This window comes from Cydia strobilella, chromosome 14 (assembly GCF_947568885.1).
Source record: "Cydia strobilella chromosome 14, ilCydStro3.1, whole genome shotgun sequence".
In the NCBI taxonomy this organism is placed as follows: domain Eukaryota; kingdom Metazoa; phylum Arthropoda; class Insecta; order Lepidoptera; family Tortricidae; genus Cydia; species Cydia strobilella.
Window position 1 is genome coordinate 1499375 of NC_086054.1, and position 15548 is coordinate 1514922.

Consider the following 15548-nt stretch of genomic DNA (forward strand, 5'->3'; position numbering starts at 1 on the left):
GATGATTATCTTATATTTGAATGATTAATAAAAAAACTTAATCAATATTAGGTCAGTTTTTATTTGTACATAGCAAAAGTAAGCCCGCAAGAGATTTTCACAAATAAAACAAATAAAAAACGCCCATCATTATATGCCAAATCATTATTTTTTTACCATCAAAGAATTCAAAGAAAATAAATATAGCACCATCCATACCTGGGATAATTATCCGCTATTTATCCGATAATTATCAAAGACTAATTATCTGGATAATTTCGAACCCTGTGTTTAATACACCATTCCCATTCCCTACAACTCTGCCAAAATGGGGTTGGCAACTGTCAAAGGTTTGCAGAGATGGCGCCATCATAGCTTGCCCCTTTTTCTATGAGATTTGGCTTAAAGGGCTGGCATCCAGGGCATTAAAAAAACAAAAATTTGACACAATTCTAGGGATTGACAGGGCAAGCTATGCTGGCGCCATCTGCTAATTATTTCGACCGGCCAACCCCATTGGCTTATAGGTACACGAATTATTTTCCCCGATTGACAATGTTTAGTCTTCGTTCGGTGGCCTATTATAGGTATATGTATTTAGCTCTAAGAGCAGAGCCCGCGAACCACGTTCGACGTGTTGCCTCCCTGTCACACTTACCTACGAATTTACAAGTGCGACAGAGAGGCAACACGTCGAACGTGGTTCGCCTCAGAGCTGTAGTAGGTAGAAGCCCGGCGTTGATAACAGGAAAACAACAACTTAGTGTTTGAATACTCGTACATACTACGAATTGATAAAAAACGGGCCAAGTGCGAGTCGGACTCGCGCACGAAGGGTTCCGTAACATTACGGAAAAAAACAGCAAAAAAATCACGTTGTATGGGAGCCCCACTTAAATATTTATATTATTCTGTTTTTAGTATTTGTTATATTTATATTATTCTGTTTTTAGTATTTGTTGTTATAGCGGCAACAGAAATAAATTTGTAAAAATTTCAACTGTCTAGCTATCACGGTTCATGCAATACAGCCTGGTGACAGACAGACGGACAGCGGAGTCTTAGTATAAGCACATTTTAGACTGGTTCTGTAGTGTTCGACTTGCCGGCACTCAGTAACCGCAAAGACCACACAGCTATGGAATATGTTTTCCCATTAGTTCATTTTAAACCTTATTGCAATCTTCATAGAGTGGTAATTCAATAACCGGTTAAAACGGCCCTACCATTTTTTTATACTAGTAAGTAGCACTTGCGGTTTCACTTAACAATAGACAAAGGATAAGCCGAAAGGGGACTGTTTGAAATCTAAACACTATAAATCCTAAAAACCGAATGAATACCGTGAATACCGGTTATAAATCGTTAATTTTATTCAATAGATGTTTACTGTCTTGTTGAACGTGGTATTTTAATCATTTTGGATATCCAAAACTATTGTATTGTGTTATATTGTCTTTTGAGTAGGTACGAAAGGATAAACGTATTAAAACTTCTTTTGTTCGTTAACTTTAAGATAACAATCTCATTATCTCAAGGACAATAGACGTTTCAAAAAACTAGTATTTTTCCACTATTTTGAATATATGTATGTATGGATCAATAATTACAACTATTACAAGATTGTACCTATATGTATATGACAGAACTTATGAGCCGACTAGGTATAAAGGTTAATGTATACTGTTTAAGATTGTTGATTTAATTCAAGATGTTTACTGTTTTAAAAAACATGGTATATTTACAATCTCGTTAATACAAAAAAACCGGACAAGTGCGAGTCGAACTCGCCCACCGAAGGTTCCGTACTTTTTAGTATTTATTGTTATAGCGGCAGAAATACATCATCTGTGAAAATTTCAACTGTCTAGCTATCACGGTTCATGTACAGCCTGGTGACAGACGGACGGACAGCGGAGTCTTAGTAATAGGGTCCCGTTTTTACCCTTTGGGTACGGAACCCTAAAAACATTAATAACACCACGTATCTAGATAATCCAAGAATATTTTAGCTTTTGTGTTATTTCTTTGACCATAAAAGGATAATCCGCTTTTGGCATTTTTTTAAACCAGTAAAATTTATTGAGCTAATATCTATTGTTTACCATGATTAATCAAAGATGGACAGATTTACCACAATTATGAATAAGGAGTGAAAATTCCCGATAAAAAAGCTTGAAACCCCCAAAACGTCTATGCATTTGATATTTTGAAAGACCTCCATCTAAACTAGCGCCCCTAGCGGCGAAATTAAACGCGGTAGCCATTATTGCACGAGTATAAACATGCACCGCGATTGTCCGCTTAGTTCTAATGACTATGCACTATGCAGTGTTTACTGTTTACCAAACATCTGGCTAGACTAATAGTTGATGTCATCGTTAATTGTTTGAAAACGTTTGTTAACAAGACCTTTATAAAGTAATATCATTAGGCAATTTAAATCAGTAAATATAGCTACTTAGGAAAATGATTGCTTAAGCAGGTCCTGCTTAATCAGTAAACAATAAAATGAATTTCAAATTATTTACTTAGTTTACTGGGCTTATCAAAGTAGGCTTATGTGTATGTAGCAGGGTCTCTATTGTTTCCCATAAAGTTTTAAGTCATAATGTATTGTTTGTCCGCATTTTCGTTAGTCATAATTTGGTTTGTCTCAGCAACGCGTAACTTTTCAGGATTGCCATAAAACAAACCTAACCTAACCCTATCTATAGGATAACCTTACGAAAATCCTGAAATGTTAACGGTTTCAGAATTATGACTAATGATAATCTGACAATCATTAGTATCATTACATTGTGACTTTCAATAATTATGTCAAACAAAGGGATCCGGTATGTGGCAATGTGGTATTTTCTACAAAAAGGGACCTTATTGTCGATGGCGCTTACGCCATTATTAACGATGCTCCGATATAAATACAATGCCGCGCGACGCTGTGCGGAGTAAGCGCCATCGACAATAAGGTCCTTTTCATAGAAAATGCCCCATACCATATGGCAAAATTAAAAAGGACCATGATGTACAATCAGATGTAACGGAGTGACCAAGGGTATCCATGGTAATAGTAAGCCGTTAAAGGGCTTGTTCAGATATTTTTGAGAACCTTAGCCTTAAAAGTAGCACTAAAATATCCTACTTATTTGTTTATTGGGATCTTTTATCGATCTTCGATCGACTGTAAGTCCACATGCCAGGAAATGGTTGATTAACATGATTAAGTCAATTAAGACAAACTTAAACTTTCTCAATTAAGACAATCAAAGCAAATTTGTAATAATGTCAACAGCCGGAGTTTCCACCTACAGGGGCACACGGCGACTTTTTGCAACAATTCAGTAGCACTATAGTAGATGCAGAAATTCGTGTTTAAGTGTGCGAGGGTGTATGACATATGACCAGCGACAGCATCGAGGTTGTATAGATACTGTATCACAGCTGCATCACTGCAAAGTCTCCGTGTGCTACCACCCAAAGGGTTATGACAAATGACATATTGCTTAAAAATGTAACATTAATATAAAACATACCTTAGTATTAGTAGCTGCTGCAATCTCCAGAGCCCGCCTTGTCTTCTCCAGCTCAATCTCAATCTTCTTCTGCTGCAACATGAGCAGTTCCTTCTCCTTCTTGGCGAGGATCAGCTTCATCTTTTCCTCCTCTTCGGGTGAGGGGGTGCTTGTGGTAGCGGAAGCAGGGGGCTGTGGAGGGAAATGAGGTTTAGGATCATGTCTACTTGAACAAATACACTATTTCATTATTAGATAAGACTTGGACGAATGTTTATGTAAATGGGACCATGTTCAGTGCTACAGAAATACACTGCAGCAAACATAACATTTAAAAATACTTTTAAGTTGATTGTAACAACCGGAATAGTATGTTAACGTTTTGAAGCATTTTTCATATACAAAATGTTATGCACGCACATGTACACAATGCGTCTGCAAATATAGCAAATATAATACCATAATTTAAAAACTTTGTGTTTGTGGTTTACAAAATTGTTTGCAGACTTTTCTACATTAGTGAGTGTGAAATGAATGTTACCAAGATGTGGTAGATGCTATTAGTTCTCTGCATATACTTAACTGAACTTGGATTTTTATCATAAATGATATTAGAAAACTTGATACTCAAATAAATATGTACATACTTTACAAGAGCTATGCATAATACTAAGTGCCAGTTGCACCATCCGCACTTGACAGACTGATCAACGTCACCTGTCACCTGGCGCGCCACGGCGGTTTACTATGAAACTTTCCATACAATAAAATTTTGCGAACTCTTTAACGACGACAAACAGTCTGGTGCAACCGACCCTTAAAGTAACTATATCTAAATCAAAACAGAAACAACTAAAAAACACCTTTTTCAGAAAATTGGGATTTACATGGATGGTAGACTGATGGGGCTGTGCTTGTATCGGCCAAGCCGGATCGATCAGATTCACTTTAACATCAAGCTGGTATAGTTTGGTGGCCGGGAAGACGTCATGCCACGTTTCACGCAGCTTGAACATCTGTGATCTGACTTTCTCATCCACCTGCCGAAGTAAAATGTGTTAATATGTTGAATAGTTTGAAATAAATTAATATTATAAGCACAGAAACCCAGTTCTCAATGTTAGATTGTGTGCAGCATTTTTTTCTTTTGTATAATAATAATTTTACATACATGTTTTCTTAAAATACAAACTAACTAGCAATTAGGAATTGTTGGATAAATTTTTTTAGTCTATTATATACTGCAATTTAATTTCATTTTAAAAATGTGGCATTTTTAGTAAATGTGGTTTTCGAAACATTGTTTTAGCAATGTGGTATTTTTGCTACAAGGTGTTTTGACAATTTTGGAATGGTAATTTAGAAATTAAGTATTTTGAGTTTGCTATAATGATGTAAGAAACAAATAAGGCATTGAGAACAGGGTTTTAATAAAAAGGAACATTATAATTACCTGCTTGAATGTCCTAGTGAACATGTTAACAATGATCTGAGAGAACTTCTGCACGTAGGCGCCGCCAACATTCTTGATGATGGAATCTACTAAATAGAGCACAGGCAGCTTGATGTCCGCTTGGACCTGTACGGAGGAAACAAAATCTAGACTCCTAGGCCCGGCCCCACCTGGCAAACCACCCGTGGTTCGTCCGAGGCTGCCTCCACTTGTCTTCAATCGTAGATTTTATTATCAGTTAACAGTATGGGTAGGAATAATACAAAACATTTTCTTCATAAACCCTTTTAATATCCGGCGCGTAGTAAAATAAATAAGGACGAACTCAGTTTTAAAAAACTTTATTTCAACATTTTACACAACTGAAATAAGATCAGTTTATGAAATTGCCAAGGTAATTGTAAGTGGCACAGAAATCAGATGGTAATATCTATGTAACAGGTATCTCCGTTGTAATGTTGAGCAATCAACTTTCAAAATAAAATTAAAACAGGTTATTTACTTACAAAACATTGCAAAATATTACTTTTAATTTCATCATTCTCATGTTAGGACTATTTCCAAAGGATTAAGGCATGTTAAGGTAATCTTATTTTAAACAACTTCTGTGTAATGATGTTATCTGGCTATTAGCAACATGTTTAAGTACTATGCGGGTTTGTGTTATCACGATAAGCGACAATTGAAAACAGGATAAAATGACTTGTATTTAACGATACTTAGTTCTGATAGGACTAATTGCAGTTGGAGATACCCGTTTTCAAACCGAACCAGTACAAATGAGGTCGGCCGTCACATCAACACGTAAAGCACGCCACAGAGGCGTGCGTCAACGCAAGACACTTTCCCCGTCACGTGACATTTCCGCGAATGCCCATCGCCTAACTTTAAAAATGCAAATTCACCTTCTCCAAGTGCTTCTCCACGGTATCAACGATAACCCCCGCGTGGTCGACGTTCTCCTCGGCCAGGATAGTCAGCATGTTGATCAGCGGCTTGCTGTTCACAGTCAGGTCCGCAAGGCTCGACGCGTACTCGTCCGCGATTTCCTTCGACATCTTGCTGCACGACACTTGTCGCTTCTCTCAGCATACCACTATCTTCAACCGCACATCACTGCAAAGCACAGAATACTGAATTTTAGCTCGCTATTACGTCGGTCGCGAGATTTCAATATGGCGAGATAGTACAAGGACTATAAGGCAACACGTAGCAAACTTACATTAACACCGATAACACGCAACTGTTGATGATAATCTGAAGTTTGAAGGCAATCACCTCACGTACGAATCCGAGCACATATTTATGAAAAACTATGGTCACGTAGCACTATCAGTGCTTTATAAAAATAGCTGCTAACGAGACGTTCGATTCTCAGGCTTGCTCGATGTACAAATACAAAATGGCGACGACAGCACGAATACGATTCCTCTCCTCTCCCTCTCCCCGCCCCATCTAGCTAGGCCCGCGCACATGCGTCACCTCTAGTGCTACCCGAACCGACATTATCGTTATCGATATTGTTAAACTAGTTGGTCAAACTAATTTGTCAGTAAATAATAACAAAAACTATAGTTTGTCAAAAAAAAAACCTAGTAGTTAGTTAGTAATTAGTTTAGTATAGTACTTAGACCAAGGGCCTGACACTCTTTGATAGAGAAAGATAGTCTTATTGCGATTCCTATAAGAGGAAAGAGAAAACAGTGCCATGCTTTGTCCTTATCACCGACCGGGTGGCATCATAGGTAGGAGGCGATAGCGAAATATCGAAATTTATAAGAGTGAAAGAGAAAAAATCCTATGCTGCCCAAATTTTATATGAATATTCTTTTTCTTACCCCCGGTCGCTCGGTGGCGCGTCTATAACTACTTGTATATACTATGTCTATGACTTAGACCTAAGTTTTAGTTTTAATATAAGTACATTTTTTTTTTGTCACGATAATGTTTTGCAATAAAGTTCTTATCTATCTATTTATCTAAAGGACTGTCTCATTTCATAGACAGAAAGAATCATACTATCTTTGTCTTACATTAGTACTAGCCCCCAAAAGAGGATGAGTATAGTTTTTTTTTGTTCTTATTTACTGACAATTTGGTTTAACCAACTATAATTTCTTTTATGATTATCTTCTTTGATACACGTGGTAAATATAAGTTTGAAAACACAAACTCCACAAAGCCCATGTAATGCCCAAACGATAAGACATAGGGTATTTGACTACTAGTGAAATCAGTTTCTTTTTTGGAACTGTAAACGATTTTGCTAATATGGAATTTATATGAAACACTAGCATGTGACGTCACGATCAAATTACCTACTCTTTATAGTTTTATACGAGTTTTAAAATAGAAATTGTGTCTAAAAATAGCGGCTGTCAACACTTTTCTATTAATCTTCTGGTGCTTTATTTCTTGCACGGTGTACAATTATTTATTTATTATTATATTATGTTTTATTTCTTTTTTAGGTATTAGTTTTAGTTTTATAGGTAGTTTTAATTTTGGTTCATTAAAGAATATTTTTAGTATAAAGTATAAAAACAATATTATATTTACACAGATTTGGGTATTGTTACAAGATCGTTACATATGATAATACAATTCATTTTACAATATAAAGTATCGATGTTTAGTAAGTTTTAATATTGCAAGTGTGCTAGTCTTTATATTGCTGTACCCCAACGGCGTTTATGCTGGAACATGTAAATACGTTAAAATCTTGTAAAGCCCATAAAAGCAATGTATGAATTATGAATAGAATATCGATAAGTTTTAATCATATCGCACAATTCGCACAGCAAAAAGATATTTCTTTTTTCTTTGTCAAATTTAAAGTCGCTCCAGACTACGCGGCGCGAAGCCGCGAACGTGAAGTGTGGAGTTGATTTCGCTGATTAGCGAACTAGACTCCACACTCGCGTTCGCGGCTTCGCACATGAGTGTGGAGGGTCCTTAAGGCTGATATACATGCGGCGGTTTTAATTTAAACAAACTATTCTAGCGTTTTCCACTGTGACTGAAATGTAATCAAAGCTAATGACATATACGCGTTATGACGTTTTTTTTTCAACATACGTCTGTCTGTATTCTTAACTTTATTTACGAAAACTGTGACTAATATTTTAAAGAATGTCTTCGATAAAGACTGGCGAATTACTAAACTTTCAAGATTATTCGCCAGAGCACAATGATAGGAGTGCACGGTTAGAAGTGGAGGCAGTGCAATCGCATCAATACACTAGCTCGATGTCGAACCCAAATTACACGTATGATGAACCTAAACTAAACAATCTAAACAATGAAGAGCCTGAAACACCGCCACAAAGTAAGAAGTATTTATATTTTGGCGCTTAGCTTAATAAATATAAACTGCGCATAATATCTAAGTTGGTAACAAGCTTGTTCTCTTCATTTTTCTCTCTCTACACTTCTAATAATAATATACATGGTATAAAGCCATCGATAAACATTATTTGAGACAGTAATTAATTAATTAGTGTAATAATATATAGTTTAGTTAAATCGGCATACAATACTTTTTTAATGATGTATGTCTAATGTCAATTACATTAAGGATTAGTTTAAAGAAATATACATTGTATGCTCTAGCCATTCCCTTGGATTTTGATCCGACAAAGTATCAAACTAATGGCATTTTTCTAGATCAATTTATTATTCAATACATAAATACCACTTATTATAGTTTGTCAAAGGACTGTCTCATTTCAAACATAGAGAGAATCATACAATCTTCGTCTTACACTAGTACTAGAACCCAAAAGAAAAGGATGAGTATAGTTTTTTTGATTCTTATTTACTGCCAATTTGGTTTGACCAACTATATCTTACAACAACAAACAACGAAGAAGAGGTAGAAAGGAGAGCCAACATAACCTGGAGGAAATTCTGGTCACTGCAAGAAATCCTAAAAGGCAAATACAGCTTAAATCTAAAAAAGATAGTGGCAGATACATGCCTTCTACCGAGCCTGCTCTATGGGTGCCAAACATGGACTTTTACAGATAAAATAAAGAGAAAGATAAGAACCACCCAAAGAGCCATGGAGAGGAGCATGCTCAACATAAAAAAGATACAAAAAATAAAGAGTACATCTATAAGAGAAAAAACAAAGTTACAAGACGCACTAACTCAAGCCCTCAAATTAAAATGGCGGTGGGCAGGACACATCGCACGGTACAAAGACCATAGATGGACAATATTGGCAACGAAATGGAAAAGCCCAAGTGGCAAAAGGAAAGTAGGAAAGCCATATAAACGATGGCTGGACGATATAAAAGAAACTGCAGGGAAAGACTGGCTAAACAAAGCGGAAGACAGGTAGAAATGGAGAGAATTGGAGGAGGCCTACACCCAAAGAGGGGTCCAAATTAAATAAATAGATAGTAAATAGAATACATAGAACACTAACAACTAACTATAAGAAACGTACTAACCAATACGCTAAAACTTCTAATGTAAAACAAATGTAAATTGGAAATAAAAGGCTTTTTTATTTTATTTATTTATTTTTATTTAACTATATCTTAGTTAAAAATGTTGACATCTCTTTGGAAAGGATACTAAGGCCCACTTGCACCATTCCACTAACCCGGGTTAACCGGTTAAACCTGGAGTTGTCATGGTTACCAGTACAATATGACACTGGGTTAATGGTTTAACTGCTTAAGTTAGTGAATGGTGCAAGTGGCCCTAAGTATACTAAAGAGAGTTTTGACTAACCAATGTCTTTAATTCCATTTTTTTTCCAAAGCAAATCACAACTTCTGGACCATAGAGTATTACCAGAAATACTTTGACGTCCACACCAACGAGGTGGTGGAGCGGATCATATCGTCGGTGGTGCCGCAGAAGGTGTCCCGCAACTACTTTGATGAGAGGATCAAGGGAAAACCGGACTTGTATGGACCAATCTGGATATCTGTAACTTTGGTAAGTGCAACTCATGTGTTAGAGGAGGATATCATGTATCACTGCTGTTGTTAGACTGTGATAATTCTGTATAGTTCTATTATCTATTTTGTCAAAGAATATATCATTTAATTATAGGGTTTATTTATCATTTGATGTTCTTCATGATCAGTTCCATTTTATCTCAAGTGTGAACCTCTAACCAGATTGTTTAGATGAAATCTACAAATAATAATAATAATAAAAGACGTTTATTCAAGAAGTTGTAACATAGGTACATAATAAAAGTACACGATAATGCTTACAAACTAATTGAAAGGGAAGGTGGCTCAGCTGATGTCTGTGCCAAAAAGGCTTCGGGGCAGAAGGTTTTTAGCAACGGACGCTGTTATTCTGCCACCGCCGTAATTGTATCTAGCTAAGGACAGTATAAACATTTACACTTACATATAGGACATGATAGCAAAACCGACAAATGCAATAAATAATGAATTATTGAAATGGTGACATTCAGAGACAGAGGCAATATATAATATAGGAAAAAAAAAACAGTTTTTTTTTAAAGCGCACAATATTAACCTAAAAATCCGGCCAAGTGCGAGTCGTACTCGCGCATGAAGGATTCCATACCAGTACGAAAAAAAGAAAAAAAAAAAAACACGTTTGTTGTATGGGAGCCATACTTAAATATTTATTTTATTCTGTTTTTAGTACTTGTTGTTATAGAGGCAACAGAAATACATCATCTGTGAAAGTTTCAGCTTGATAGCTAGATTAGCTAGAACCACGATCAGTTCATGAGATACAGCCTGGAGACAAAGTCAGACAGATGGACAGTGGAGTCTTAGTAACTATGCTAACTGTGCTAAGTGAACTATGATTTAGACGTACCAGCATCAGCTGCCTGTCTAAAATGAAATAATAATAATAATAATAATAATAATAATAATAATAAACGCCGCCGCCCTGGCCCGCAGGACTTTATAAGGATCGAGCGAGGAATATTTCAGGGTGACAGTCTGAGTCCCCTGTGGTTCTGCCTAGCTCTGAATCCCCTCAGCACCCTGCTGAAGGATTCAGGGTTAGGTTGCCAGCTTCGGAGAGAGGGTGAAGTCATTTCTCACCTTCTGTACATGGATGACCTCAAGCTATTTGCGCCAAATAACCAAGACTTGATGGTGCTATTGAAAACCACAGAAGTTTTCAGTACCGCCATCAGAATGGAGTTTGGTGTCGATAAGTGTGCGGTTATGCATGTACAGCTGGGGGAGGTTGTAAATTCAACAAATTTACAACTTTCTGAGACAATGTCTTTCAGATCTATCTCTGAATCAGAAACATATAAATACCTTGGTATGTCACAGTCGTTGGGTATTGAGGGCGAGGGTATTAGACGGTCGGTGAAGGAGCGCTTTTTCAGTCGGCTCACAAAAGTCCTTAACAGTCTTTTGTCAGGAGGCAATAAAGTGCGCGCCTTCAACGCCTGGGTAATGCCCATACTCATATACTCCTTTGGCATACTAAGGTGGACTCAAACCGAGCTGGACGCCCTGGATCGGAGGGTCCGTCTACTACTCACCACACACCGTATGCTACACCCACGCTCGTCAGTTATGAGATTGTACATCTCACGGAAGTGTGGAGGTCGAGGCTTCCTTAACGCCAAAGATCTCCACAACCGCGAGGTGTGCAATCTCAGGAATTATTTCCTTAACAACGAGTGTGGGATGCATCGTGATGTGGTGGCAGTGGACGGGCACTTCACGCCGCTCTCCTTGGCAAGCGAGAACTGGCACAAACCTGTGGTACAAAGTGCTGCGGGCCGCAAGGCGGTATGGGAGAGTAAGGTGCTACACGGGCGGTTCTACAAGGCCCTCACGGGACCCGATGTAGACCTGCTCGCGTCGGTGAACTGGTTACGATTCGGGGACCTCTTCGGAGAAACCGAGGGTTTTGCCTGTGCAATTGCGGACGAAGTTATGATGACGAACAACTATCGGAAATATATCCTGAAGGACGGTACGGTCGACATTTATCGGGCATGCCGCCGTCCCGGAGAGTCACTCAGGCATATCATTTCCGGTTGTTCTCATCTTGCTAACGGCGAGTACTTGCACAGACATAATCTCGTAGCCAGGATTATTCACCAGCAGCTTGCTCTTCTATACGGCCTTGTGGACTGCGAAGTACCGTACTACAAGTATTTACCTGTGCCAGTTCTCGAGAATGGTCGTGCCACGCTCTATTGGGATCGATCTATCATCACTGACAGGACTATTGTAGCCAATAAGCCTGACATTGTGATAATAGATCGATCGCAGCGCCGGGCCGTGCTCGTCGACATCACCATCCCCCATGATGAGAATCTCGTGAAAGCCGAGAAGGACAAGTCCAGTAAGTACCTAGACTTGGCTCACGAGATAACCGCCATGTGGGATGTTGATTCGACGATCATTGTCCCGATAGTCGTTTCAGCGAACGGTCTCATAGCGAAGAGTCTCGACCAACACCTTGAGAGACTCTCGCTAGGTGGTTGGATCAAGGGTCAGATGCAGAAGGCGGTTATCTTGGACACGGCGCGGATAGTCCGCCGGTTCCTCTCTCTGCGGCCCTGACCACCGGCAGCTTGGGCCTTGCCCCGCTGCCGGCGGTACCCTAGGTTAGGTTTTTTATAATGTGTTTATATATTTTTTGTAATGTTTTATAAGTGTTTTTGTATTTTACTTTTATATCCATATTATAAAAACCTAGCCTAAGATGAAAGATAAATAAAGAGAATAATAATAATAGGGGTAATTGCTTGAGATTAAGACATGTTGAGTGAGAATCAACTAAAATTACTTAAGTGACCTGTTTAATAATATTAATTTATTAATGTTTCAGATCTTTACAATAGCAGTAAGCGGCAACATAGCCAGCTACCTCCAATCCGCTAATAAGGCTGTTCACTGGCGCTACGACTTCCATCTAGTGTCGTACGCGGCCACGGCCATCTTCTGCTACGTCTGGCTGGTGCCTGTTGCGTTATGGGCCGCTCTCAAGTGGACCACAGTGACGGACGGGCAGGACGAGATAGAAACTCAGGTATGGTACTATAGCAGTAAGCGGCAACATAGCCAGCTACCTCCAATGAGGCCGTTCACTGGCGCTACGACTTCCATCTAGTGTCGTACGCGGTCACGGCCTTCTGCTAAGTCTGGCTGGTGCCTGTTGCGTTATGGGCCGCTCTTAAGTGGTCCACAGTGACGGACGGACAGGACGAGATCGAGACTCAGGTATGATACAACATAGCCAGCTACCTCCAATGCGCTAATAAGGCTGTTCACTGGCGCTACGACTTCCATCTAGTGTCGTACGCGGCCACGGCCATCTTCTGCTACGTCTGGCTGGTGCCTGTTGCGTTATGGGCCGCTCTCAAGTGGACCACAGTGACGGACGGGCAGGACGAGATAGAAACTCAGGTATGGTACTATAGCAGTAAGCGGCAACATAGCCAGCTACCTCCAATCCGCTAATAAGGCTGTTCACTGGCGCTACGACTTCCATCTAGTGTCGTACGCGGCCACGGCCATCTTCTGCTACGTCTGGCTGGTGCCTGTTGCGTTATGGGCCGCTCTCAAGTGGACCACAGTGACGGACGGGCAGGACGAGATAGAAACTCAGGTATGGTACTATAGCAGTAAGCGGCAACATAGCCAGCTACCTCCAATGAGGCCGTTCACTGGCGCTACGACTTCCATCTAGTGTCGTACGCGGTCACGGCCTTCTGCTAAGTCTGGCTGGTGCCTGTTGCGTTATGGGCCGCTCTCAAGTGGACCACAGTGACGGACGGACAGGACGAGATCGAGACTCAGGTATGATACAACACAGCCAACTACCTTGGACCTTATCTCAACGAGATAGGATCTACGCATGGACAGTTGATACCGTCTCGCATGATAGATTTAAGATACCTACGTATAAGTATGTTCCTAATGCTATACCTAACTACTTAACTGCTTACTTAATTTTAGTGTACCTATTTAGTTTAAGATTATTTTAGAGCGCACCGCCAACAAACAGTTTCACAGTTTGGCGAACATTAGATTAAGGTACTTATAATGTTATAATTTTTGTTAAATTTTCAATAAAAAAAAAAAAAAAAAAAAACCTCCAATCCGCTAATAAGGCTGTTCACTGGCGCTACGACTTCCATCTAGTGACGACACGCGTACGAACGCGGCCACGGTCTGGCTGATAAAATACAAAAACAATTCAATAAACTTAAGCCTAGTCAAAAAGTCCCCCACGAGTTGTCCCCGGCATGTCTCGTCGTCATAGTAAAAATGTAATAACTCTGATATTGATATAAAAATACATCTTTTACAGACTTCAACCACCCCAACAATGATGTCCCTATTCTGTCTGTACGGCTACTCTCTCTCCATCTACATCCCCGTGGCCATCCTGTGGACCATCCAAGTCTCCTGGCTGCAATGGCTTTTCGTACTCATGGCGGCTTTAGTCTCCGGAGCAGTACTCATATTTTGGCTAATGCCCGCGCTGAAGAAATCTAAGTATTACCTCCTTTTAATAGGGTCGATAATCGGTTTTCATTTTTTGTTAGCGACTGGTTTTATGTTGTATTTCTTTCATGTGCCGAGTGTGCATGTTGTGCCGGCTGCTTCGACGGTCGCGCCGTGATTATGTGTAAAGTTTGCAGTGGGATTTTTTGGTAAAGAAGGTTGAGTAGATATGTACTCACTTACTACTAAGATTTTTAGTAATTTAACCGTTTTCCAGGCATACGAGTACGCATACGATTTTAAATCACATTTAAAATCGGGTCTAAAGGGGCCCACTGACTATCAGTACGCCGGACGATATCGGCTTGTCAGTTAGAACAAAAATTTGACAGTTCCGAACCACTGACAGGCCGATATCGTCCGACGGACTGATAGTCAGTGGGCCCCTTAAATAAAAACATAATATAAATAATAATAAAAAAATAAAACAATAAAGGTAACAAAATAAATTCGCGATAGACCCGATTTTAAATGTGATTTAATATGTGTTCAAAACGCGAAAGTTTTAAATGTTATATAGTAAGATTTATCGACCACATACGCGCCACTAGAATTTCAACTTTATTATTCAGATTTAAGGTTCAAACTAGATTGCACTTTCGGGAAATGAATCATCAAATATGGATTAATAATTGGAACATATTTGGATTTTTGGGGAAAATCTTATAGATTGGTGCAGTCTGGACCGCCTGGAAAAGGTTTAAGTAGGTAAGATTAAACAGATAGAAATAAAGATGTTACCATGTTCCATGCCTAACCGATTTTTACCACAAAATTTCCGATTACTGTGTATTAGATTGAATGCACTAAGTCAGTATAATAGGTAAAAGTAAAGTACACACTGAAACTTACTTTACAGTACACATGGTGCTACTTTAACGCACTAGCGCGATAATTAGCACATTACGTAACTATGTCGATAACTTAAAGGGCCATATGTACTGTAAAACGTTGTACGATACATGTGCGAATAGGTAATTCGCAACTCGTGTCGATTTAAAACACTCTTCGGTCGTGTTTTAATTTATCGCCACTCGTTGCGAGTTTCCTATTTTTCGCACTTGTATCGTAATGTACTATTATTGTTAGATTATTTTCAACCATAGT

General features: G+C 39.0%; 2 protein-coding genes across 3 annotated transcripts in view; one reads left to right on the plus strand and one right to left on the minus strand.

Annotated features, from left to right (window-relative positions):
- The window catches only part of LOC134747014 (pre-mRNA cleavage complex 2 protein Pcf11), a 28406-nt gene extending 22028 nt beyond the window's left edge, over window positions 1–6378 (minus strand). Inside the window, exons 1-5 of one of the 2 annotated variants that reach the window (XM_063681545.1) lie at window positions 6167–6378; window positions 5850–6077; window positions 4945–5070; window positions 4355–4531; window positions 3513–3683 (exon numbers count right to left, since the gene is read on the minus strand). In XM_063681545.1, the coding sequence (XP_063537615.1) occupies window positions 3513–3683; window positions 4355–4531; window positions 4945–5070; window positions 5850–6002 (627 nt within the window). In that variant the 5' untranslated portion in view covers window positions 6003–6077; window positions 6167–6378. The remainder of the gene's footprint in view (window positions 1–3512; window positions 3684–4354; window positions 4532–4944; window positions 5071–5849; window positions 6078–6166) is intronic. The other variant, XM_063681544.1, reaches the window with a different exon arrangement.
- A 1616-nt stretch (window positions 6379–7994) lies between these two features.
- On the plus strand, window positions 7995–14708 carry LOC134747049 (protein YIPF2). The gene is made up of 4 exons (XM_063681608.1): window positions 7995–8272; window positions 9719–9897; window positions 12760–12960; window positions 14245–14708. The coding sequence occupies exons 1-4, from the start codon at window positions 8077–8079 to the stop codon at window positions 14557–14559; spliced, it is 891 nt and encodes a 296-aa protein (XP_063537678.1). The 5' UTR covers window positions 7995–8076; the 3' UTR covers window positions 14560–14708.
- Window positions 14709–15548: the final 840 nt, after the last annotated feature.

Bases quoted from the DNA above. Each gene is read 5' to 3' on its own strand.
- LOC134747049 (XM_063681608.1), top strand. From the start codon at position 8,077: ATGTCTTCGATAAAGACTGGCGAATTACTAAACTTTCAAGATTATTCG. The intron at 9,898-12,759 runs GTAAGTGCAACT...TTAATGTTTCAG, and splicing joins TCTGGATATCTGTAACTTTG to ATCTTTACAATAGCAGTAAG. The intron at 12,961-14,244 runs GTATGGTACTAT...CATCTTTTACAG, and splicing joins AGGACGAGATAGAAACTCAG to ACTTCAACCACCCCAACAAT.